Source organism: Notolabrus celidotus, chromosome 18, assembly GCF_009762535.1.
Source record: "Notolabrus celidotus isolate fNotCel1 chromosome 18, fNotCel1.pri, whole genome shotgun sequence".
Taxonomy (NCBI): domain Eukaryota; kingdom Metazoa; phylum Chordata; class Actinopteri; order Labriformes; family Labridae; genus Notolabrus; species Notolabrus celidotus.
The window spans coordinates 24,535,816-24,560,181 of NC_048289.1; the positions used below are offsets into that span (position 1 = coordinate 24,535,816).

Below are 24,366 nucleotides of genomic sequence, written 5' to 3' on the forward strand. Positions count from 1 at the left end.
TAACAGATGACTGTAAACTAACTTATAATGACATTGCAATGACATTTTAAATGTTAGTTTCCTGCTTACAAATGCTGCATTTAAAGGACTATGGTAGAGTGTCACAAAGTTAATCATCTCAGTAGTGTAGTACAGAGTGCATGGTGTACTTTCTGAATTGTCTTCACAGTGATTCGTAGCTCTGGCAGAATTTTGTTGCACATATAATAGTCTTAAAATCTGATCATTTAAGTGTACTTGTTTTGTTGATTTGCAGCAGTGCTCGTTAAAACTATGTAAACTGAATTTTGGATCTGCATTATTGATTTGTCTCATGTTTGTAAAGTTGGCTATTATATTCATATGACAGAAAAAACATACAAACTTTGATTTAAAAAAAAAACTGAAACAAAGACTTCAATAGAGCAATTTGACTTTTTCTTTTCTGCATTTATTTGCAATTCCTTTTAAATTACATGTTTACACTGTGTAGACTATATCAAGTAGCAAAGTGCAAGACCATAATGCAACTGAAGACTTTATGATAAACAGTTTGCAGGGACTTGGGTTGAGGACACAAGAGGGGTCACCAGTTCAAGTTCCGGAACAGACATAAGTATACAAATTGGGCTGATGGCTGAGGCTGACTGTTCACACTGTTGAGATACCCTTGAGCAAGGCACTGGAGCCTCAACTTCTCCATCAGTGTGCAGCCTCCTCACTCTGACATCTCTCCATGCATGTCCATTCATGGGATCCTGTTGGTGTAGGTATGTGTATTTTAGGCTTATGTGAGTGATGTATGTTCAATTATAGAATGTAAAAATTGAGATTCACCTTTGGATGAATAAAGTATGTCTTCTATAAGAGGCAAGTATCATGAGCGCACATCATTATACATTTTGTTATCTGTGCAACATTCAAATCCACTCAAAGAATGAGGCCTGACTTTTTCTTTTTTTAAGTCAGCAGGTAATTTATTTAAGCATGTCTACACAGTCATGTCAGTTAGCTCACAATGTTGCATTTGAGAATCCTTTCTGAAGATACAGATTTTTAATATATACTGCTATAGCAGATAAGCCCTTTTCGGCTGTAGTCTCTTCAAAAATTATGAACTAGGCAAATTTCTGCTGCAGTATTTTAGTATTTCCTCCCACCTTAACTTTGGTCAAATATTCCTAAATGAGGAGTTTGTAGAAGCTGGAGCACTCAGTAATCAGAACCTGGTGCTTTTATCTCTAAGGTTTAAGGATGTCTAACATCAGTTTTATCATCTTACTCTCTTTTCCATCAATAGTAACCAACATTTGTGTCTCTTATTTATTTTTTACGGATAATATCTTATGTTTTCGGATGTTGTTCAAGGTGTCATATTCTGCCTAAAGATGTCCCCATGTGCTCTGAAAAACTGTGATATCTACTCTCCTTTGGACATGTTTAGACTCATTAGTGCATCTTTAAAAAAAAAAGAATACAACGAAAAAGGTTTGTTTTTAGTAAAAACTCAAATATGCCTCCATCTTTCATATACTGTGGACATGTTGAGCTGCCGTAGACGTCCTCCTGCTTTTAGTTTAACTGTGTCTTTGTTTGTTTATCCTTTAAACATGGTATGTCTATGCTGCACATAACATTGTATGTTCATGTAAGACAGAGTTCTTTTATTTCTTGTCTGAAAATCAATTAAAACTGTTGAACACAAAAAAACTCAAAATTATTAAAGTGACTGGAAAAGATATTTAAGAAAAACATTCCTCCAATATTCAGATTTTTACATTTTTTAAAGCCATTATCAAAATTAAAATAGGAAAATGCTTGTAATATTTTAGCTTACATGTAATGAGTCTTGAGTATATTCAGTGTTTACTCTTTTAACTAACTGTTGGAACATTTTGCAGTCTTTCAGTTTTATAACTCAATTCAATATTGTACCTATATTATGTATTCACTATATATTTATTTATTGCAACATTTGCACCCTGCACTACCTCACTTATTCTGTTTTATCTATTCACTCTATCGTCCATATTTGGTTTAGTTCAACTCACATAGTCAGCACTGTCCTAGTCTGTCCTCATGTTGTTGTTTCGTCTTGTTTTTGTCCATGTATTGATTGTTACAAGATATCCAGATGAATGACAATAAAGTTTGAGTTGATAAGTGTTTGAGATGCACTAGAAGATCAGAGACTGAAACAGATATTTCACCAATATAACACTGCTGTCGGGTTACAGCCAAGCTCAGTTTATTAGGCAAAATGTGCATTCAATTATGAAGTTTAAAAACAAAGTCATACATTTGTAGCAGTGAATTGGGAAAAAAGCACAAAAACAAAAAGGCTTCTTTATAATTTTTAATACCGCATTTAACAAAATGTGAAAGATGGTTATTTGTGAGGTCTTTCACTGCATTATATTTTTTTTATTTAGCATTTTGCTCATCAATTTTCAAATGTTTGCGAAGTGTGTGCAGTAAAATCTATCAATACCACGCCTAATAAGTGCTGATTTTGGCTTAAGTTTGAATCCTCTGTACGACAGCCTCTGTGATTTAGTTGACAAATCGTATGGCTTGTCACCTGAAGTCAGGAGTGTAGCTCTAACCCTGTCGTACAAAGTTTCTTAAAGCAGTGCAACATAATTAGTGAATGAGTTCAACTCCAACAGCAGCAAAAATAATCACTAACAGTCAGTGAAACAACCGACAAGAAGATTCTTGTGCAGGCCTCGGCTGAAATATTTCATTTGATGGTTTCCCAGTTGGTTTTCCGGTCTGCTTCTGGAAGAACAGTCCAATTTGGCGAAGGTGTTCCTGCAGCGAGCCAGTTAAAGTCGTCCACCTCGCTCCAGTTGTTCAGGTTCTGGTCCAGTCCTGACACTGCAAAGTCCTTCTCCAGTGTTGGATAGGACCAAGAGAATGGTGCAAAGGTTACCCCATGACAGTCCTCTATGATGGCCCGGCTTGTGACGTGCAGATACACCTGTGTGTCTGTGGTGTTGTGAGTCCGCAGCTGCTGACAGGGGAAGGCCAGAGTGCTGTTTTTACACTGATCAATGAAAACTGAGCTGGACACCGGCCCGCACAGGATCTCACAGCTGTCGATGTGTTTCAGGTGCAGCGTGCTGGGGGACCCAAACAGGCGGACCTTGCAGTTTGTCAGGTGAGTCAACAGCAAGTCTTGTTTATGGATCTCCTCAGCTGTCTTTGTTAGACACACACTGTCCATGTTGGAGAAGCCACACTTCTCAGAGACTTCTGCAGGTGCATCCACCTCAGAGCTACCTGACCCTGCAGGTGTGCCAACATCAGACACTGGGGCAGGTGCTTTATCTGTGGCTTTGGTGCGAGCTCGAAAGGCAAACTTCTTCTTAGGCAGACCCTCCTCTCTGGTCTCAGCGAGGGAGGTTTGTAGTTTCTGGAGAGCAGCCTGGGCTTGTCTCAGGTCGTAGGACTTTAGGAACATGGTGCTGTCACTGAGGAACTTCTGCAGCTGGAGTGTTTTGGTGGTCGCCTCCTCCAGCCTTTGAGTCAGCACAGCCCGGTCTACTCCGGAGCAGCTGGCCAGCAGCTCCTCTATGGACTCTCTCTCTCTGTTAAAGGAGAGGAAGAAGTAGTCTCCCTTCTCCTCCGCGACAGACTGGCTCTCTTTCGCTTCCTTCCTCCGCTCGGCATCCTCGATCCTCTCCTGGTTCCGTTTCTCTAGACGCTCTTGTATCATGGCGGCGCCGTGTTCCAGGCTCACATCTACCGCTTCCTCCATGTTGTTCCTCTGTCAAGCGATGCGGAAGTAGTGACGTAACGTTTACTTACTCGTTGTTATAACTAGATAAAGTTGAGGATCACTAGCGCCACCTGCTGTTTCGGAGTGTCAGAGCAGTATACCTTAATATCAGACTTTAATCAAAATCAATCAAACTGAGTCCAATTAAAAGCTGAATAAAAAATAACTAGTTTGAATCTATAATTTTCATATACACAGGTAGCGATTAACTATACAGAGCTTCCACCAAGAATAGTAAAAAAATATATATAGATTTAATTTTAAATGTAGATATATTACTCTCATGAATTTAAATATGTTTAGTGTATGATATACATGACAATATCTGATTATAAGAAAGTTAACATTATTGTTTATCATTAGCTTTGTTTTATTTCTTTCAAAAAAAGGACTATTTCAAAACCCTTTCTCACTAAGAAGACACTAGCCACCAGTATCTACACTTGACCCTTATGTAAGAATATTTTAAGCATTTTCACTTTATTTGGTGTTTCTAGACTACATGTTTAATACTATTTGTAAAGATCTCCCTTTTTATTTACGACAGTGTTACACCAATCGTATTACACATGCTTATTTAATTAAATATATTTTGAAAGTACAGCCTAGGACGCCATTTTATTTTATTTACTTTTTTATTTTCTTTTTATTGAATATTATACCATATACTCTACATACAGTTGGTACTCAATGACTGAGTGTGTTTTTTTTCTATTTTCTTTTACAAATGCATTATCTTTAACTTACACATGACACTCGTAGACTTCCTCAGTCTTTTACTTTAAATCAAAATAAAGTGACGGTACCTTTTCATGTACACAAATAAAATTATGCCCAGGACATAGTGGTTATTTACATTCTGCCATGTGTTTTAGCCAGTTCGACTAACAGAATTTTACTATGATACCAGTTTAGCGAATATAGTAAAAAGTCAAGTGAAATAAATAAATAAAATCAAAAGAATCAAAACATTTCAACTTCTGTAGCTATGAACTAGGGTTTCTTTACCACAATTGACATCTCAGATAAAATAGGACGCCATTTTAAAGGAAAAAGCGATATTTAGAGAGGGGCTATGATAATATTTATTAGAATAGAATAGAATAAAATAGAACAGAATAGAATGTACTCTATTAATCCCCTAAGGGAAATTCAGGTGTCTGGCAGATAAAATTATAAAAATCACCTACAACAAGTAATTCATGTGTCTGTCAGCTCATCTCCCATTGTCCATAGAGTTATGAAGCCTAATGGCTTCAGGGATGAATGATTTTCTGTATCTCTCAGTCCTGCAGCTCAGAGAGATGAGCCGTCCACTGCTGCTGTTTCTCTGGTCCACAAAGAAGTTGTGAAGTGGATGATCTGTGTAATTTACAGGGGCCTCTAGCTTCTTCTGTGTGCATCTCTCCACCACAGCCCCCAGTGGGTCCAACCTGGTTCCAATCACAGTGGCAGCATTTATGTAGGGTTTAGAAATGTGATCACTTTGATGTTTTATATTGATTTTAATGCTTTAATGTTAAGGTTTTATAATTTTATTAATCTAACTATCTATTTTTTATTATTTATTGATATTTTAACCTTTATTTTAGCTTGCACTCTTATCCTTGCCATTTTTAATTACTTATTTACTTCAACTATTTATTTTCTTAATGTTATTTGATTCTTTGACTTATTTTAACTACACATGCATTAACGTGCAATAATTACTCATCCCTCTCTTCTTACATGTGCAATATGTTTTTTCTACTCATCTTCTGAGTTCTGTTCTGTACATTGTTTTATACCTATGCTACAAGTCTGTTAACATCTTTCACAGCGTCACTGGTTTTGTAAATTTACTTATTTAGTTGTGTATATATGTTGTAAGATATGCTTATTTTTACTTTCATTTTAATTGCTAATACTGTTTTAATAATTGCTATATATGCTATTGTTTACTTTATACTCTTTTGTACTGTCTACTTTGCTGCTGTAACACTTAAATGTCCCCAGTGTGGGACAAATAAAGGATTATCTTATCTTATCTTACATATTTTATTGTTGTTGTTGTTGGTGTGTACATTAGTCTCTATTTTAAAATCATTTTTCATTTTTTCAATATGTCTTGCGATTATTTGATTTCTGCTTCTTTCTTTTTTTCAATCGCTGTATTTTGAATTGCATTTAATTTGTATGAAAGCTGCTATCTGAATAAAGCTTGATTAATTAAATAATTATTTACTATATTATATTATGTTATATTACATTATTATTGTTTACTACAATTTACGGTCATATAATATACCCATATTTATTTATTTATTGCTTAATCTGTCATTACCAACCATAATTACAACATGTTAACCTGTCACTACTGAAACATTTTTAATACTGCCTGTAATTACTGCTATTTAATCTAAATCAGAATCCGCTTTATTGGCCAGGTATGCTTGAACACACAAGGAATTTGACTTTGGTAAACTGTGCTCTCTTTGTACAAGGTATAAGAATAAGACATACAAATAAAAGTAAAAAATAACAATAACATCAGCTATAAATACAAAAGAACAACAAGTAGGTATGACTAATATGTACAGGCTAAAAAGTAATATGATAATAGTGTAGTGGTGAGTAGTGGAGGTAGTTTTTACATTAAAAAAGCAACTTTTACATTAAAAAAATAGTGGTTAAATAATAAAATAAATAGAAATATGGAATTCTGCTTGGAGAAATATTCCATTTGTAACATTGTATATATCCAAATTGTATTCTATCATTATTTATCTTTTTTTATTTTTTACTTATTTTATTTTACTAATTGGAACTTCTTCTTGATTGCACTTATGTCTGGGTTGCTGTAACAACTGAATTTCCCCCCAGGGGATCAATAAAGTAATATCTTATCTTATCTTAGTTGATTGATATCACTATAACTCAAAATTTGAGTAATACCTTTAATGCACAGAACGAAATGAATTTTTGATTCCTAAATAAATAGAAAAAGGTGTTTGGCTGGGTAATGGGTACATACATAAATAAAATGCAACCTTGTCAACCTGTCACTACTGAAACATTTTCAATACTGCCTGTAATTATTGCTATTTAATCTAAATTCCATTTGTAACATTGTATATATCTAAATTGTATTCTATCTATATTTATTTATTTTTATTTCAACTTATTTTATTTTACTGATTGGAGCTTATTCTTGATTGTACTTATGTCTGGGTTGCTGTAACAACTGAATTTCCCCCCAGGGGGATCAATAAAGTAATATCTTATCTTAATTGATTGACTGATATCCTTAAAACTCAAATTTTCAGCTATAACTTAAATGCACAAAACGAAATTAATTTTTGATTCCTAACTTAATAGAAAAAGGTGTTTGGCTGGGTAATGCGTGCATAAATAAAATGCAACCATGGTGATACCTGCAAAACGTCAAGGTGTGGCAAACCCACCAGAGGCCCGCCCTCTACCGTTGGTAATGATTATTCTAATAATAACATTTATCTACAATTCATGAGGCACTTAAGCGTGCTATCATAATTTATACTGATATAAAAACCGCGAGTGTATTTATGATATATAACAGTGTTTATTTCCTATTCTAATTGAATGGTCATATGCTCTCGTTGTTAGAATGATGATTTGGGTTCCCTTGTTCTGTGCACTACCCCTACAACCCGTGCGGTGATGGCGAGGAAACCCCGTTGACAAGGCACTGCTTTTTCATGACGGTGAGTTTCCCTTTGAGTGTATTATAATTTTGTGATAAAAATTTCAAGGAAAAAACACACACAACCTCCTTCCTCCCTTCCTTCAGGGAGGGAAGAGAGTTTGAGCGGAGAGAAAAATCTATCCGAGACAGAACAGGGACAGTGAGAAAAATATATGAGTGGGAGAGGGAGAAGAAGGAGGAGGAGGAGAAGGAGGGGGGAGCAAATTAAAAGTTGCCAAATGGAGATATTGGGTTTCAAGAGGAGTGAGACAGGAGTAAAGGGTTTGCCTCTTTGAGTCGTCTTTATGTTTTGCTAATCGGGATTAATATGTATGCCTCGACACGGTGTCATCCTGCAGGTTTTTCCACGGATTCTAGCCGACGTTTTCCGAATAGGCGTCGTCTCCACCGCGGCTAGCTAACCAGAACAGGCCGGTGTTTATCTGTTAAAAAAAATGCTGCTGAGTCTGGAGCGATTCTCCCCGAAAAGAACACGGGTACGGGTCCAGAAAGCCCCCGATTGAAACGCGTCGACATATCGAGACAAATGTGACGTTTTTCATGCTGGCAGATGAGCCACATATAGAAGGACAAATGAAAGCCTTCCCCAACAGAGAAAGACAGATCACGTCACCAGGCTGGACGACGGGCGTTTTTGTGCTGCTTGAATGCGATTATCATTCTGTCGATTCAGTCTATTTTTGGAAATAAAACTTGCAAGCTTGTACTGTACATTAGCTGACTTTACCAAAGCAAATGGCGATACCATACTGCACCGGTAGCAGGACCAGGGAGTCGGGGGTAGCTTGGTGGTATGCGTCGAAGGCAGCAAGCATGCTAGGGCGGATTTCGGACCACGATAAGCAGCCTTATATTAAACTAAAACAGTCACTCTTTTCGGTTTATCGCAGTTATTAGACGACCCCGATCAAGAAAGGTGAAACATTTGCTAACGCTGGGTTTATATATGGACACAAACGCTTGTTTTGTCAGTTGGATATTTTTGTTGTGGTTATTTTTTTTTTAACCGTTGAAAACCGTTGGAATTTGAATTTAAATCTCTAACTGCCAAACGAGGAGTGACCAACCTCTGCATGTTGTATTAATCAGAGCGGTTATAAATGGCGTCTTAAATTTCTTGGGACTACTTCAACAGAAAGGTGTTATGTTGTAATTTTTAGATTACATTTCAAAGCTGGTTGAAATAAAATGTCCATTTTGCCAATTATTTGGTTTCTGTTTTTATTTTTTAAAGTCGACATTGCATTATTATCATTGTTTTTACATTGTGTTCACATTTGAAGGACAAAGGAGCCTCACTGCCCGTTGTTGCCTACCCCTTTCACACGACAAAATGTCCCCCTATCTGTAACTGGTATCTCAGAAAGTTCTCAATATTGTATAATACAAGCATTTTAGCATAATTCTAAGCAGCCTATGTCACTTTAGGAAGATTTAACCCCGCATTTTCGACACTGCATCTCTGTCGTCCTTTGTTATCTCCGGACCAAAGATGGAGGCTAAACGTGGCTCAGTTGTAAAGACAGCCCATGTCATGGTAACAGCCATTTTGTGGTATTGCAGTTGTAATGCTAACACATCTCGTAGGCACACAACCAAATGAAGCCCATGACTTTTTTAACAGCACAGCACAACACAACATCACACACCACTGTATCAATGAAATGCTACATATTGCATTTGAAGATTTGTGGTTTTATATGTACTTTTTTGAAGTACACTTAATAAGGGATTCCAACTTGAAAAATACCCCAAAACACATATTTCAGGACTGGTTTTATCAAAAGACTGCTCGTAGCCTCACTGCTATTCTCTAGAACCAAGATAGCTGCATACTTTGGCTGGCTGACACAACATAAAGCCAACACCTCTTTCAATGTAGCAACTCCAACAACCACTCACGATAAAAATGGAGCAGGGTGGAGTTATTTACACTCAATTGCCCATTTTCACCCTGCAGACTCTACAGTCAACCAATGTGGGACAGCAGAGGTGGGTAATGGGTGGGAGTTTGTGTGTTAGACAAACATCTGTAGGAGGGGATGAGGGCCATCCTGCCTTCTACTTATGCTGGTCTCCCATAGTACTAAATAACATGCCTGTCCCCCCCCCATTCCTCTCAAACCCACATTTCACACACCCATCTCTATTTGTGTGTCACCTATTTCACTCTCAAAACACTCCCACACACTGTACCTAACATGTATTTAAAAAAAACCCAGCAACAACCATATTAATGCAGTTTCTCACCCTGCAGCTCTGGAAACAAAGGTGGTAAATGACTGAATCCATGCTTCCTGCTGGAGATCTGTGAGTGAGATACCATCCTTGACAGACAGCACACACAAAGCCATTGTATTTCTCATGCTACACCCCAGAATAAGAACAGTAGACAAAGCCTTGATATCAGGATTAATCAAGTTATTTCTCAGCCTCAACTTCAAACATCACCATGAAATATTCACTGTACACCAGACTTTCTGTTTCAATCAATCCCTCTATCGCATGATCTTCTTTCAGGTGTCATGGATGATGAGGACGATCGCCGTCTTCTGGATATTTTAGGGTAAAAACCTATTTATAAAATGGGCAACTCATCATGTGTCCTCAATATTTAGAGATATCTTAATTTCTGTCTATTAGAACCACACATTTGCAGAAGCACTTTTATCTTATTGAATTAGGGAAGAAGATATGACCAAGAAAGATTTACTGTAAAGCATATTCTACCTCAGAAGTGTTATAAACCTGATATGAGTCAATTTAATGTATTTTGTACTTTTACAACTCTTAAAGGGTTATTTCAGAAACCTAAACAATCTCTTCTTTGCCTCTTTTAGAGATGTGGATGCACTGAATGACTATCTCCATGGCAGCAACAGCAAGTCTGTGAGTGACTCTTGAAGAATGTATTCACAAGTCCTTCCTTACAAAGTGGTTCTGAATGGCTTCCACCGTACTTTAATGCATAAAGGAAGTCCACTTACTCACTGTCACACTCTTATTTTGCTTCCACAGATTGAAGAGGATGATGTGAGAAATGCAGCCTATGGGTCGGATAGTTCCCTCTTTGCCAGTGACACGGTGAGTGTACTTCTCAGTGCATTGTGCCAACAAACAATCAGGATCCAAGGAGTAATTTGAGTTGCATCACAGTTGTTAAGTTTGACTTTGCATAGAGGTGAATGATTAGGAAATCCTGAGTTTATGTAGTTTCTTTTTTTTCTTTGTGGTGAAAACATTCTGGATGTGTGTGATGGACCTACAGGGAGGTCTTTCGTGTATGCAGCTCACATGCAAACAGCTCTCTGCTTTCTGCTCATTTTCCCTTTACTTTATTCAGGCTGGTTCCAACTCTGGCCTCAAGGATGGCTCCTCTTCAATGGGCGAGTTTGGAGAGGATTCAGCAGGGGCAGGCCTCCAGCTTTCCAGCAGCCTTTCATTTATCGAGGATGAATTGGGGCCGGAGACATCTCCTGGAGGGGTGGACCTCGGGGGCGAGGACCAGCCCTTTGACATCCTACAGAAATCTCTCATGGAGGCTGACATCACAGAGCAAACTTTGGCCCAGGAGGCCTTACTGGACTCCCAGCCAGCTCCCACTCTAGTGCAGGCTCCTGTTCCCTTCCAGTCCCAGCTGGTTCCTGGGAGTTATGGAGGGGGAGTGGGTGTGGTTACCACAGCGACAGCCGCGTTCCCTGCAGGCCAGTTCCTGCAAGGGGTGTCCCAGCTGCCCAATGGCTCCGCCCAGCACATCCAGGTGTTGGGCTCGTTCGGAGCAGGTGGTGGTGTGATGACTCTGAGCAGCTTGGAGAGGACTCCACAGATTGTGTTGAGGCAGGGGACGCCTGCAGGGACCACAGCAGGTGGTCAGGTGTTTGCCCCAACCCAAGGGCAGGTAGGCCAAGTTGGCTTACCTTTTAAAAACATCCCCCTTCAAAATATAATCATCCAGAGAGGCCCAGGAGGCACTCAGACTCTTGTAAGACCCATCCAGCCCAAACCCCTCCAAGCTGGGGCTCAGACCATCTACAGCCTCGGTCCCACCACCATGACTAATGTAGTTAACGCTAACACCGCTACGCCCGGGGGTCAGTACACAGCGAATGGCTCCATCGTGGTGCAGCCGCCCATGGAGCAGCAACAAGCGCAGACAAACATAACACCTGGACAGTTTCTGCTGCCCAATTCTTTGGCGCTCACTCAAGCCAACACCATCCACAACGGCCCCACAGACCCCAACTCGAACACCCTCATAACCAGTCAGAACACGGTGCAAATCATCGCAGGGCAGAACTTCACTGCACAACCTGGAGGCCAGCTCATTCTGAATCAGGGAGTAGTGAGTGGGGGACAGGTCGCAGGGGGCGTGACCCAAACATGGACAGGAGTTCCCTGTACTAGCGCCAACATGCAGACAACATGCGCTCCAGGGCGGCTGACACTGGTTGGTCCGGCGACGGCGGGGATCACCAGTCAATGCCAAGTGACGGCTAGTCCTGTTCAACGCCTCCTAGTGACTCAGACGCAGAACTGCACGTCTCTGTCTCCTCTACCTGGTACAGCAGAACAACAAGACTACAGACAGGTACGAACTCAGATGACTACCTCACATTTCATCCGTACAGACCTTCACTTTTATGTCTTTTATCTGACTGGATGCACTTTCATTACATTTCAGAATGCTTCATCACCTGCTCTCAAACAGGCACAGATCAGCAACATCCAAGGTAACAAAGACTGATGCTTTATTTTGAACAAGATGCGTTTATGTCCAGTCCGACTTAATGAACACACTGTGTTGTTTGTACTCTCTCTCTCTCTCTCTCTTAGGCATCACAACTATGGTCCAAGATTCAACGCTAAACACTCAGGTAACAAATTCATTCTTTACCTTGTTTGTTTCTCACTCCTGCTGCTGTTTAATCAAGGTGGATATCGTTGATGGAGATGATCAGAAGTGTTATCAAACTTTTGGTATGCACACTTTGTCTTTGCAGGTCAGTGCTCAGAAGAGACCTGCCCTTCCACCGCTTACAAGAGGAGGAATGTGAGTTTATTTTGTCTTCTTTCTTCCCTCTTTCTTTCCTCTTTTTAAACCTTAAGATGGTTAAGTTTTTATCATTTAGACATTAAAGAACCTTGTCTCTTTGTTGTTTAGGATTTTACAACAGTTACGGAAGGACCACGCAGGAGTCCAGACCTTAGAACGGCATTCATTCGCTTCATTCGACGATGCTCTGGAAAGGCTCCTCCCCTACCACGTGTTTCAGGGAACTCCACCCAGCCGGGAAGAGTTCGCAGAGGGTACAGCTTCACCCTAAATCTGAAGAAAGATCCAACCCTGTCATACATAAATAACAACACATTTATGGCTGCTGTGGAGAAAATAATGCAGACTCTTGTCATTCTTTTTTCAGTGGATGACGAATTTGAGGTAGTTGCAACTCAGGTGCTGATGAGGACCCAGTCCATGGTGAACAAATACAGACGGCTGCTCATGGTGGAGGCTGAGGTAGCTACACACCTCCAAAGAATCACACACATACATGTGTTACATGTCACAATATGCGTAACAGGTTGCCTTTCCTTTCCTTGCAGCGCTTCAGCCCATCATCAGAAATGGTGATGATTGACCGGACCTTCAACCAAGAGGAGCGTGGCAACCTGACGCAAGACAAACGCATGGTACTAGTGGATCCAGGTAAAGAAAGGAGGAGGGGTTGAGATGTTTTTATTTACAAATAATGTGTTTCACAAAATAGCATCAAAGATTGGTGTTTGAAATAAAATGAAACAGTCGAGGCAGATGGCTGTCTAACATGAGTCTGGTCCTGCTCGAGGTTTCTGCCCCTTGAAGGAAGTTTGTCCATGTCGCTGTAACTTGCTAAACCCTGCAAAGTGCTCTGCTCATGGTGGATTAAGATGAGATCAGACTGAGATAAGACTCTCTAACATGAGTCTGGTTCTGCTTGATGTTTCTGCCTGTTAAAGGAAGTTTGTCCTTGCCACTGTAACTTACCAAACGCTGCAAAGTGCTCTGCTCATGGTGGATTAAGATGAGATCAGACTTAGTCCGGTCTGTAAGATGGGACTGGATCTTACCCTGTCTTGATGTTGGCTCTTTGTTAATAATATAACAGAGTACGGTCTAGACCTGCTCTGTTTGTAAAGAGTCTTAAGATAACATTTGTTGTGATTTGGTGCTACATAAAGATTTATGATTGAAAGTTTGATGAGCTAAGGTTTAATTTCAGGCTTGTCTCCTCTTTCTGCTTCTCAGATAACTTCTTGGAGGACTTCTGCTGTGGGATGAAATCGAAACGTTTTCAGGATCCCCTCCCCTCTCAGTCGTCGCCCGCCTGTAGTATAAATCAGTCAGACAGAGGCTCCACGGAGCCGCCGTACAGGACAGATTCCCAGCCCGCGTTCGGAGACCCGGGAGGGGGCGGGACCACAGGTACAGGTGCGGCAGATAGACTCCCTTCTCCACACTTGGACAACAAGCGAGTCCTGGAACTGAAGAGATCCCAGCAACACTACGGGCCGAGCAGCGCTGGCAACAACAGCCTCACGGTTAACAGTCACCCTCACGGTAACCCCTCGCCTTTCACAGCCACTGCAGGAGGACAGACGCACTACCGAGGGTCTCAGCACCCTGCCCCCCAGCCGCAGTACCCGCCTCAGCTCAGCTCACCCGCTCCCCCCGACACAGACTCTGCTTTAGAGGCGGCGGTCAACAGCATTCTGGAATGTTAAGACTGATTGCTCCGATTCATCCCAAATGTACAACTTCACTTCTTTTATGTGTGTTCTTATATTTGTTGTGCTGCCCTCAAAAACCCCCACGTGAAGAGAGGTTGACTCTTCTTTTAGATCTGTTCTCTTTGTGTTACCTTCTCCGGCCATGTTGAGTGAAGTTAGGTCTTTTATGTTAAGTATTTGGGGGGTTGGAGTCATGATGTAGGAGTCAGATGTGCACTTAAAAAGACCTATAAAGATCCGGGCATGTGTGCAATGATATAGACTAACAGATGGTTTGTTTATTTCAGTGTTTGTTCAAGAGGTTTGGTTTGGGGCTTCAGTAGCTTGAATATAAGAGTGCCCCTCTCTTCACACACATCCTTAATATTTTGTGCCAGTTGATCACCCCCACTACCTATGCTAAACACAGGGATGAGGAGGAGGAACAAATAACGACTGTGCCTGATTCTAGGTTTTTATTTTGAAGTGTTTACATGAAGAAGCTCTATTCAAAAATGTCCTTTCTGTCAGCTCCTTTCTGCTTTACATACATGCAGTGCACACAAACGTGCTTTACATATTAGGTAGATGAGTGGTTCCGAGGTGTAGGTTTTTCTTTAAGGTGAGCCAAGTAGAGACAAATTGCACTAATCGCTCATTTCAGGAACATGTTGCTGTTCATTGAACGCTAGGCTAAACAGAATGTGAACCAAAATCTATTCGCCTGCTTTCAGCTGCCTGCAACAGGACAACCTCTTTCTCACACTAGAAACCGGTCAGACTGACATTCACAGTAGAAAGCCACTCTTGTGTTCTCATGCTTAAGTCTCCTTTTCTTTGGCATTTTTTCTTTTGTACCTTAAAGGTACGCGAGCCCCGACACAGACACCGGACAAATCTCAATCTCAGTCTCTCTTATCATTTCACAGTGAGTTTGTGTCAGGGGCGCTCAGTCCTCAGATTGAGGACGATATGTTACAATATCTTTTTTTATTATTTTGTTTTTTATTTCGTCATTTTTAGAAACAAAAGAAAATATGACAGTTTTTTTTTGTTAGTTGTGATGTGTTCCCCGGCTCTGTGAACATGACGATGTCGTTGGGGTCTTTTGATTGTATGTCTGTCTGCCTTCTGCATATATTGATATATTGAACATATCTATCAATTCTATCTATGCTTTACTACCTTGACATGTCTCTATGTGTGTGTTGATCTACACACACGCTGTTTTCGTTTTATGTTCTCATGTACTTTGGTTGTTTAAATTGCCATACTATGTGTTCCTATGTTCCATGTTCACTTTCCAGTGTTTCTTTTCAGGCGTTTCTCACATTTCCTCTCTCAGCAGCGCAACCAAAATACAAAACAGGAGAGAGTGTGATGTTGTCCAGAATCCCTTTGGATCGTTCGGCATCTCACAACAGATGTGTGGCGGGTATAAAGAGGAGCTGTAGTGTTTCCTCTGCAGCTGTGCCCGCACACTGACTCGGGCTCCTTCAGTTTGTTGAGTCTCAGTTTCAGATTTTTAAGATGCAAAAATGAACTTACTGTGATTCCTGCAAGGCTTATTCATAAATCCTGAATATATGTCATGCATTTCTGTTTTGGATTGTGCAAATATGTCACCCAGATTTCCCCGATATCATAAGCAAGAAAGGTAATTTCTTCAACACAAGGACCAAAGCTGAGTGTAAATGTTCAACACGGTTGATTTTGGACAGCGTCACCTCTCTCCTGTTCATGTGTCTGTGAAATATGCTTGCCAATATGCTACAGGGCAGACTGAAGGCCTTTTATATGTGATGATAGGTTTTGTGTTTGACTGCCAGTGGCCACTGCAGCCCGCCTGCATCTCTGCCTATAGACCTCTTCTATCTACCAGTGCACACTGAGAAAACTGGGCTCTCTGCTTTGATAACAGATCTCTAAAGACATGTAAAAGCCAAGGGGGAGATTTGTTCTTCGCTCCTCCCGAGTGGTCGCTGCAAGACTTTGTGCCTCTTTAGCACTTATATCCATGAGAAAGTTAGTTTTAGACTTGCACAAAGTAGGGTTTTGTCAAGCGTTGGTGAAACATTGTGATACCTTGATGCAGATCAGCGTCTTGAGGGCCTGCTAGGAACATACTGTGCTTTCTCTCTCCTGTTCTCAATGCAGAGATGTGTTCTTTCTGCCTACATTTTCACTGTCGTTTTGTCTCACTTGATTTGTATAGTTTGTTTTTGTATAAAAATGAAAAGTGAAACACAAAATATTTATAATTTTTGTATGGAAAAACAAAAGAAGAATGTAAAAGAAAAACAAAGAGGAAATGCAAATTATTTTTTATTGTGTTGGCTGAGAGACGGCGGGCATAAGGGGAAAAGTCGTTATAAAAACACCATCATTTCTTCATTTGTAGCTAATGTGTGTTCACTACAGCGGCAAGGAGAGTCGACAATAAATTCATTTTGAATACAATCACAGACGGGTCCAGTCCAGCTGAAAAACCTCCTTCAGTGTCTCTCCATTACTATTCTGTGAGTGCTCACATACTGGCACCAACAGACTAAGCATGCATAATACCATCATGTGACAGAGGGAGCATTTGGAAAAAAAGAAAACAGGATTTTTAACCCTCTGCTGCACAGATATGATCTGTTCCTAAAGTTTTTGATGTTCAGGCATTTTTCAAATTTCACATTTCCTTACATCTGTGCAGCAAGAGTAGATTTTTATCCATTTCAAAGTCTGTTGATTTCCCTTTAATCCCCCCATGGACCCCAGCGCCAGAGCCTCTGCACAAAGGAGCAAAGAAAACTCTGCATAGCAAAGCTTTATCTGCCCAGCCCCTTTGACTTCAGTAACACGACCAAACAGTGACACCTAGTGGAGCTCCTGGGAAACACACTGAGCATGCTGATGATGACCAAATAATCCTGATAGAAGTCATGTTCAGAGGTTCCCTGGTTAAAATGATCCCTTCTTAAATATGAGACAGCAAACTAAATAAAATGAACAAAGTTAAGCAAACAAATAATTAGAAATTAAACTCAAAACACATTCAATGACTACAGGATTTCATTTCAAATGCCCTAAAAGGTGCTAAAGGTCAGGTGTTAAACTGCTGTTATCAGAACTCTTTGAGCTGTTTTTGTTAAATTAATTTGTTCACTTTCTGCTGAGAAGTTAAACAAGATGATGAATCCCATACATGACAATCTGTCTTAAATCAAGGTTACACCCATCAACAGCTGGTTAGCTTAGCTTAACACAAAGACTGGAAAGGAGGAAACACTTGGCATGCTATTTAGTGCTTTTCAGAGACACCCATAGCCGGATTTAGTTTCACAGTCCCATTCTGCTAAGTACCTTATTAATGTGGATGTTCAATGTTCCTGGTTATTTGTGCAGCTGACAAACAACCAAGTGAGACTCAAGCAAGTTAGTGGTTGCAGGATCCAAGTACTAAAGCTAATGATCAGTATTTCACTTTAGTTTTTACCCCTTTAAACCAGACGGCAACATCCGGTCTTAAAATATGAAGCCCATGCGGAAGTGTTCTAAACTGCAGTTCATTGAGCATCCACTTGAGGCTGGCTGCAGAAACACCGGAAACCACATACACACCCATTCAAAAAAAGATGATATTTACAGCAGAAATAAACATGTTTACTGCCTGGTTCAAAAAACAGCTTGTCTGTATAACTAATTTCTCTATCGGCACACACTGTACAGGGGGTGATTTTTTTTTCCAACGCGACAGTTCAGAAGATATTAAGATTACGAATTTTGCCCAAATAAGGACATGACTGACTTGACTGACAGGCAGGAACACTGTAGCTGTTGGCGAGGAGGCTCAAAGCCCGCCTCTTTACCTCAAATTAGCTCAACAGCAGTTTGGTTGTGTTCGGCATTTCCAATATGGCTTCCGCCGAAGATTGGCTTCACGGATACTACGTCCATGAATTATACAGTCTATGCTTTAAACATAATCGTCTAACACAGCCAGGTGAGCTGTGTACCCTGCTTCCAGTCTTTATGCTAAGCTAAGCTAAGTTAAAGCTCCTGAGAGGACTTTTTCTCTGGTTCTGAAATAGACTGTAATTAATATTGATGGTTTTATATGACTTATGAAGGTCATCCCTGTGGTCATTTTTAATGCTAACCAATGTGTCCGGGTAGGTGACCGCCAAAGCTCGTTACAGCTGAAGAAGCAGCAGTTTTCACAGCAATGACTCACTGTGAGTGATGTGTTTGACTGTTGAAAGAAAGCAGGGTAAAAAACACGACTTGCACATGTACAGGACATGGTCAGTAAAGAGTAAATGCTTTGTTCACAGAGGGGACCAAAAGTTCCCTACAGGAGCTTTAACAGACACAAAACTTGTACTGTCTTCCAACTCTAAAGCAAGTGTTGCCTTTTCCAAAACTTCTTCCTTGTGCTTTAAATGTGTCGCTTCTTAAACTGCAAAAAATGTCTACCCTTTGGACAGGAAACCAGTTACAATCCCTCACACGTCAAACCTGTTTAAAAGCTCTCACTGGTATGACATGGTTTTGTCCTGAGGGTCCAGAAAGCTCTTTCTGCCACAGCTTCTCCTTTTCTTTTTCCACATTCAGAGTCTCTCTTGAACAATCATCTTGTCTCGGCCTCAATGGTGCTTCCTCCATCGATCTCGTTCTAGAAAAGAAAAAACAACACCCATCAACATGCCGAGTTATCTCCAAATCTCTGTAACCACATACAATAAAGCAACACTGAGATAGAGATCTGCACACTTACTGATGTGAGGGTAGCTCCAGATGTAGCTGAGCACACAGTATCCTGCTAACAGCATGCCCACTCCACTTACACCACCTTTCTTCACATTGATATACCTATTGTAATACCACTGCCAGCCTGAAACATAGAACATATGATACACAGGGGGAGGTGAATATAAACTTTTGAAGCAGCTTATTGGTTTGGCTTTGAATAGCAGAAAGATTGGAAGTAGAGCCACCTATAATTAATCTACCAGCACCCGTAGAGCTCCCTGATTATGACAATATATATCATTTATTACACATTTAGATTACAGTGATTGTGCTTTTGATTTCACTGAGGATTATGTGTGGAGTTTTTTTCACGGTGGGGAGCAGTGACCTCTCAAGAGCTCGCTTTAGCATTGCCATCAACCAAAAAACGAATTGAAATGTACTCATTTTTAAACTCCAGACTGAATAATCGATATATAACGTGTGTATGTGTGAGTTTTACAGGCGTATCATGATATAATAATGGAAGTACTTATTTATCAGTTTAAGATATGAGCAGTATTCACCTCTTTGCACCATCTCCACCACATCTCTTGGATGGCCTGGAGTTCTGCAGGCAAGCCACTCAGGTAGCTCCCTCAGTCTCACCTGTCCAAGACTTCGCTCTGCCAGACCAAGGAAACACATAAAACAATCAATGCACTGAATGATGCTCAGCCGCTCAATAGTTCTGGGTCTCCTTTGTTAGGAAATGTTTCTCCAGGTGTATTTTTGTTTTAGTACTCCACAACTGTGTCAGTGTTTTGTTGTCCCTGTCCTGACTTTGTGGAAATTTGTTGCTAGCATCAAATTTAAAATGAGCACATCTTTCTAATGTTCTTGCAAACCATAAAAATCTGATTTTAGCAATATTTTACACAGCGTCACGACTTCTCAGAAAGTGGGGTTGTAGTATTTCAGCAAAGATGAATAGGTGTTCAGTTGAAAGACATTCTCAAAACACACTTACATGTATACGGATCTTTTCAGAGCTACTTTTTAATTTGACATACTGACCTTTTGCTCCGTTATCAGCGGTGTTCTGTCTCCAGACCTCCAGCTGTGACCCAGCGTCAGCTCTAAGTGTCTCCACCCTCGCTGACAGAGTTTGTGGTGTATAGCGTAAAGGATGAGGGCTGGAAAACTGGACAAGTGACGGTGATATGGTGAGGAGTCCAGGAGTCTTATGTGGACCCACCTTCAAACTCTCATTAATACTGACTGTATAAGGAGGGGGTGTGGCTTGGTTCCGCTGGGAGACACAGCCAGGCAGGACGAAAGCTTCGGGTGAGGTCATTCCAGACTGAGGGGATCCCTTCTGTTGCAAGGGGATTAAAGCTGCTTGTTGAGACTTGAGACTTTTTCTTTTAACTGACTGTAGCTCAGTTTGTTGTGGACTTGCGCCGTGCAGCTGCTCTGACATTGTTTTATCTGTAATCAAACAGCTCTCTTGGTTCCTGATTCTGCTTTTTAAATCGTCAGCAGTTTGAATCTGGCTCAGGATGCTCGGCCTGTTCGTCTGCCGGGTGCTGTTAGCTCGAGCCAATGTGGTTTTAACATCCTGGAGCGTAATCCTAGTTTGGTGACCACTTCCTGAATTTGAGAACATCTTATTCTCAGAATAATCTGCAGCTTCCTCCTTATCTTCTAAAAAGAAGTCGTCTCTTAAACGAAGTCTTTCAGTCGTTTCTTTAACGTTTGCGTCCAGAGAGGTATCTTTGGTTGGAGGAACAGTTTGTGCAGCTTTTTGTGTCTTTGTCTTCCTCCCACCTTTGGGTTTGGAGTCTGTGGATAAAAAGTCAGGATTTGAGTTGTCCTTCATTTGGTCTTTGTCTAAATCATTTTTCCATTCTGTGTGTATATTGGTCCTGGAGTTTACAGGATCTGCCACAGGTGTATTTGCGCCTATAGGAAGGTCTTCTGAGGCAGATTTGGACCCTTCCACTGATGCAGCAGAGACCTGTTTGGATTTTGCAGCTTCTATTAAAGCACGGAGACTCTTCTTTTTGGGCTCAGAGACATCCAGAGATTGTGACTGTGATGGGGAGATAACTGAGGTAGAGGCGGCCAAGTTTGCTGTCTTGATTTGTTCAGACAGCTTCTGTTTCTTCTTCTTCGTTGATGATGAAGGTAATACAGAACTTTGGGACACTGTCTGTGATGAAGGTGATGCATTCATGGACACCACAGGAACTTTTTTACTCTTCTTTGACTGTGGTCTTGATGCTACCGGTGTCTGTGTTGACTTTTTTTCCTCTGATGTTGGATCAGATAAGTCCGCAGCCAGCTGTGAGGAAGATGACACCTGACTTGCTGCGACATTGTGTTTGGATGGAGGTGTTTTGGAGCTTGCTGCTGCCTTGCAGTGTGGCAGGTGACTCTTCAGTCGTTTGTAGGTTTTCCCACAGAACGGACACACCTCTGCAGGGGGAGAAAGAGACAGAACAGTGTTCCTATGGTTAGAAAGGACAATACAACACTAGCCTCTTTATGTGTAGGCAGCTTACAGAGATGAGGTTGAGAGACTGTCAGCATGGTGTTTAGCTAACAACCTCACATTGAACAGCTCAAAAACCAAAGAACTGATCCTGGACTTCAGGAGGAGCAGAGCAGACCCAGCCTCCCTCTACATCAACGGAGACAAAGTGGAAAGGGTCCACTCCTTCAGTTCCTGGGTATGCAGATCTAAGATGATGACCTCTCCTGGTCTTTGAACACAACGGCCCAGCTGCGACTCCACTTCCTGAGAGTGCTCAGGAAAAACAACCTGGAGAAGAAGCTGCTACAGGCCTTCTACCTTCTACTGGGCTACCATGGAGAGCATAATGTGTCATATGCACAGCAGCGGACAGGAGAGATCTGCAGAGGGTGATCAACACAGCCCAGAGGATCACCAGTTGCTCTCTGCCCTGCCTGGAGGACATTGTGAGCTCTTGCTATCACAGTAGAGCCATCATCAAAGACTCATCCCACCCTGGTCAACACCAGTTCAGCCTGTTGCCCTCTACAGGTCGCACAAAGCACGGACAAACAGGCTCAGAGACAGTTTCTTCCCGAGAGCCATCACAACACTAAACGCCCACAACCAGCTGACATACAATCCATTCGTGTGCAATATTAGAAACTGTGCAATAATCTCATCTCATGTGCAATATTTGACCAGTTACCTCTCCTCCCTACCTGACTATAAATATTGGACACTTATTTTTGTATTATATTTTATATTGTCTTTGTTTTTATTGTACTTATTACATGCACCTCCAGGAGCAGCACCTCTACTTTCATTGTACACCTTACAATGACAAATAAAGGCTATTCTATACCATAGATTTGGGCAACATGTATGAAGAGGCAGTGTACATTAACCTGCATTAGCAATTAATCAATCAATTATTATTTCCCCATAAAATGCTTCTATTGCCTCTAAATCAACATAATTTGGTTATAAATATTATTATTAGAGATATATATCATCCTCAACAGTACACTGTCATTCAAGTCCTACATCACTAATGTCACACGGTCAGCATACTTCCATCTCCGTAAAATCTCTCGCCTGCGTCCATCTCTCTCCCCCAACAGTTCATCCATTCTAGTTCACACCCTAGTCTCCTCCCGCCTAGATTACTGCAACTCCCTTCTTTTTGGTTTACCTGACAAATCCATTCATAAACTTCAACTGGTTCAAAACTCTGCTGCCCGCATCATCACCAGAACCCCCTCCACCAGCCACATCCTGCAGTCCTGCAGCAACTCCACTGGCTTCCCATTAAAGATTCTGTTCCTCACTTCCAAGGCCATCAACAAACTTAGCCCCTCAGTACCTCATTGACCTCCACCAAACAAAAATACCCACCCTACCATAGTAGCCTTGATTTAAGACAGATTCTCATGTATGGTATTCATCATCTTGTTTAACTTCTCAGCAGAAAGTGAACAAATTAATTTAACAAAAAAGGAAATGTTCCTTTAACAGCTTGAAGACCTTTAGTTCTGATAACAGCAGTTTAACACCTGACCTTTAGCACCTTTTAGGGCATTTGAAGTGAAATCCTGTAGCCTATCCTCCTCTTCCATCCAACTCACCCTCCCACCTGCTCCCTTGACCACCATGGAGTCGAGAGCCTTCAGCCGCTCGCCCCCCCCCCCTGCCTCTGGAACTCTCTCCCCCTGGACGTACAAAATTCCACCTCTCCCACCACCTTCAAATCCCGCCTCATAACTCACCTTTTCCACCAAGCATACTCACTCTAGTCTGTCTCTATGGGACTGGAATGACTTCCCCTCCCCTTTAATTTTTCTAGTATTGTATCTTTATCCTAATGTATGTATTTATTTACTGTTGAGTGTTGCTTTTATTATTGCTGAGTTGTAAGGTGACCTTGAGTGTCCAGAAAGGCACCTATAAATAAAATGAATTATTATTATTATCATATATTGCACAGAAAGGCATCCAAACATGTGATATCAGATCCTGGAATCACTGGAAGCATTCATTACTGACCAAAAATGCTTACTAATTTTGTTAATAGACTGCTCTCTATGGCTCTAACCTTACTGTATACACCACTGTTTGATTAACAGACTTAATGTCTCTTAATATGTAATGTAAACAACATGTACATCATGTATTTTATTATATGAGGTAGATGTTCTTTACCCCAAACAAGCTGACCTTGTCACTAAAGAAAGGTGCTTTTAAAAGGAACCAGCAGTTTCCTGTATTTAATCATTAATCAGTTCAGTTTGCCAACATAAATAAAACTGCACACTTCTTATATTGGTTGTCATTGTGTCACGTGGTATCTTAGTTTCTGTGAATCAAACAACACTGCTGCACTTACCAGAGCTCATGTTGCACGCGACTGCAGAACAGCCAATCAGGGTGAATCATGTCCCGAGAGTCAATACAGGGAAGTTAAATGAGTGACATCATCTATTTCACAGCATTAAATGTCATGTTGTTACTTTAAAACACTTTCAGTAAGTCACGTTTTCACATTCAGGGTCGTTGTCAAACAACTGTTACTGTACCTACACGGAAAGCCCCCTTTAGGTAGCGCGGTAGAAGCCTGAATGTAAATAGCTAAACTTTCTATATTACCTTTTAGTTGATGTATTGTTTAACATTTCGGTTATATGTGAAGGAGAAGTTTATAAAATAAGATAAAGGAGCTATCTGGAACGTGTAAAGGAATAATCATACGCCTGTTGAACTAAAGTAAGCTCTTCAGTGGGTGTGGCGCATTTTACCGACGTCGAATTATGAGATGATTCACCCATGACTACTTCCGGTTTCGCCAGAACACCCAAAACACCGCCATTCATTTAAGTAATGTTTGATTAAATGTGATAA

The 24,366-nt window shown here is 40.8% G+C and overlaps 3 protein-coding genes and 1 long non-coding RNA gene across 7 annotated transcripts; 1 reads left to right on the forward strand and 3 right to left on the reverse strand.

Moving 5' to 3' along the window:
• Nucleotides 1-408: 408 nt before the first annotated feature.
• On the reverse strand, nt 409-8,682 carry LOC117830172. The gene is made up of 2 exons (XR_004634741.1): nt 8,215-8,682; nt 409-737 (listed from the first exon to the last, which is right to left on the reverse strand). It is a non-coding gene; the product is annotated as an uncharacterized LOC117830172 (long non-coding RNA).
• tbcc (tubulin folding cofactor C) lies at nt 2,195-3,797 on the reverse strand. The gene has a single exon (XM_034708166.1). The coding sequence runs from the start codon at nt 3,740-3,742 to the stop codon at nt 2,723-2,725; it is 1,020 nt and encodes a 339-aa protein (XP_034564057.1). The 5' UTR covers nt 3,743-3,797; the 3' UTR covers nt 2,195-2,722.
• Nucleotides 7,214-16,694, forward strand: bicral (BRD4 interacting chromatin remodeling complex associated protein like). Of its 3 annotated transcripts, XM_034708161.1 has the most exons (14): nt 7,214-7,229; nt 7,388-7,485; nt 9,745-9,797; nt 10,008-10,053; nt 10,328-10,376; nt 10,506-10,571; nt 10,831-12,075; nt 12,169-12,217; nt 12,321-12,361; nt 12,488-12,537; nt 12,649-12,794; nt 12,908-13,002; nt 13,089-13,191; nt 13,771-16,694. In XM_034708161.1, exons 4-14 carry the CDS (start codon nt 10,013-10,015, stop codon nt 14,244-14,246), a joined length of 2,361 nt encoding a protein of 786 aa, XP_034564052.1. In that variant the 5' UTR covers nt 7,214-7,229; nt 7,388-7,485; nt 9,745-9,797; nt 10,008-10,012; the 3' UTR covers nt 14,247-16,694. The 3 variants fall into 3 exon arrangements, with proteins under 3 accessions (XP_034564052.1, XP_034564051.1, XP_034564054.1); XM_034708160.1 differs by lacking the exon at nt 7,214-7,229 and having other exon boundaries at nt 7,352-7,485; XM_034708163.1 differs by lacking the exons at nt 7,214-7,229; nt 7,388-7,485 and adding an exon at nt 7,540-9,024.
• A 2,130-nt stretch (nt 16,695-18,824) lies between these two features.
• Nucleotides 18,825-24,256, reverse strand: si:dkey-21c1.4 (uncharacterized protein C17orf80 homolog). Of its 2 annotated transcripts, none has more exons than XM_034708165.1 (6): nt 24,049-24,256; nt 23,855-23,875; nt 20,028-21,431; nt 19,538-19,636; nt 18,997-19,113; nt 18,825-18,894 (listed from the first exon to the last, which is right to left on the reverse strand). In XM_034708165.1, exons 2-6 carry the CDS (start codon nt 23,862-23,864, stop codon nt 18,866-18,868), a joined length of 1,659 nt encoding a protein of 552 aa, XP_034564056.1. In that variant the 5' UTR covers nt 23,865-23,875; nt 24,049-24,256; the 3' UTR covers nt 18,825-18,865. The 2 variants fall into 2 exon arrangements, with proteins under 2 accessions (XP_034564056.1, XP_034564055.1); XM_034708164.1 differs by having other exon boundaries at nt 24,045-24,256.
• Between the last annotated feature and the right edge of the window lie 110 nt (nt 24,257-24,366).

What these genes read in the sequence shown, in the direction of transcription:
- tbcc (XM_034708166.1), bottom strand. Translation starts at nt 3,742, where the DNA reads ATGGAGGAAGCGGTAGATGTGAGCCTGGAACACGGCGCCGCCATGATA.
- bicral (XM_034708161.1), top strand. Translation starts at nt 10,013, where the DNA reads ATGGATGATGAGGACGATCGCCGTCTTCTGGATATTTTAGG. An exon ending in CGTCTTCTGGATATTTTAGG is followed by an intron (nt 10,054 to 10,327) that starts GTAAAAACCTAT and finishes TGCCTCTTTTAG; the next exon opens with AGATGTGGATGCACTGAATG. An exon ending in ATTCAACGCTAAACACTCAG is followed by an intron (nt 12,362 to 12,487) that starts GTAACAAATTCA and finishes TTGTCTTTGCAG; the next exon opens with GTCAGTGCTCAGAAGAGACC.
- si:dkey-21c1.4 (XM_034708165.1), bottom strand. An exon ending in CGCTGATAACGGAGCAAAAG is followed by an intron (nt 19,637 to 20,027) that starts GTCAGTATGTCA and finishes TTGGTCTGGCAG; the next exon opens with AGCGAAGTCTTGGACAGGTG. An exon ending in GGTGGAGATGGTGCAAAGAG is followed by an intron (nt 19,114 to 19,537) that starts GTGAATACTGCT and finishes TCTATGTTTCAG; the next exon opens with GCTGGCAGTGGTATTACAAT.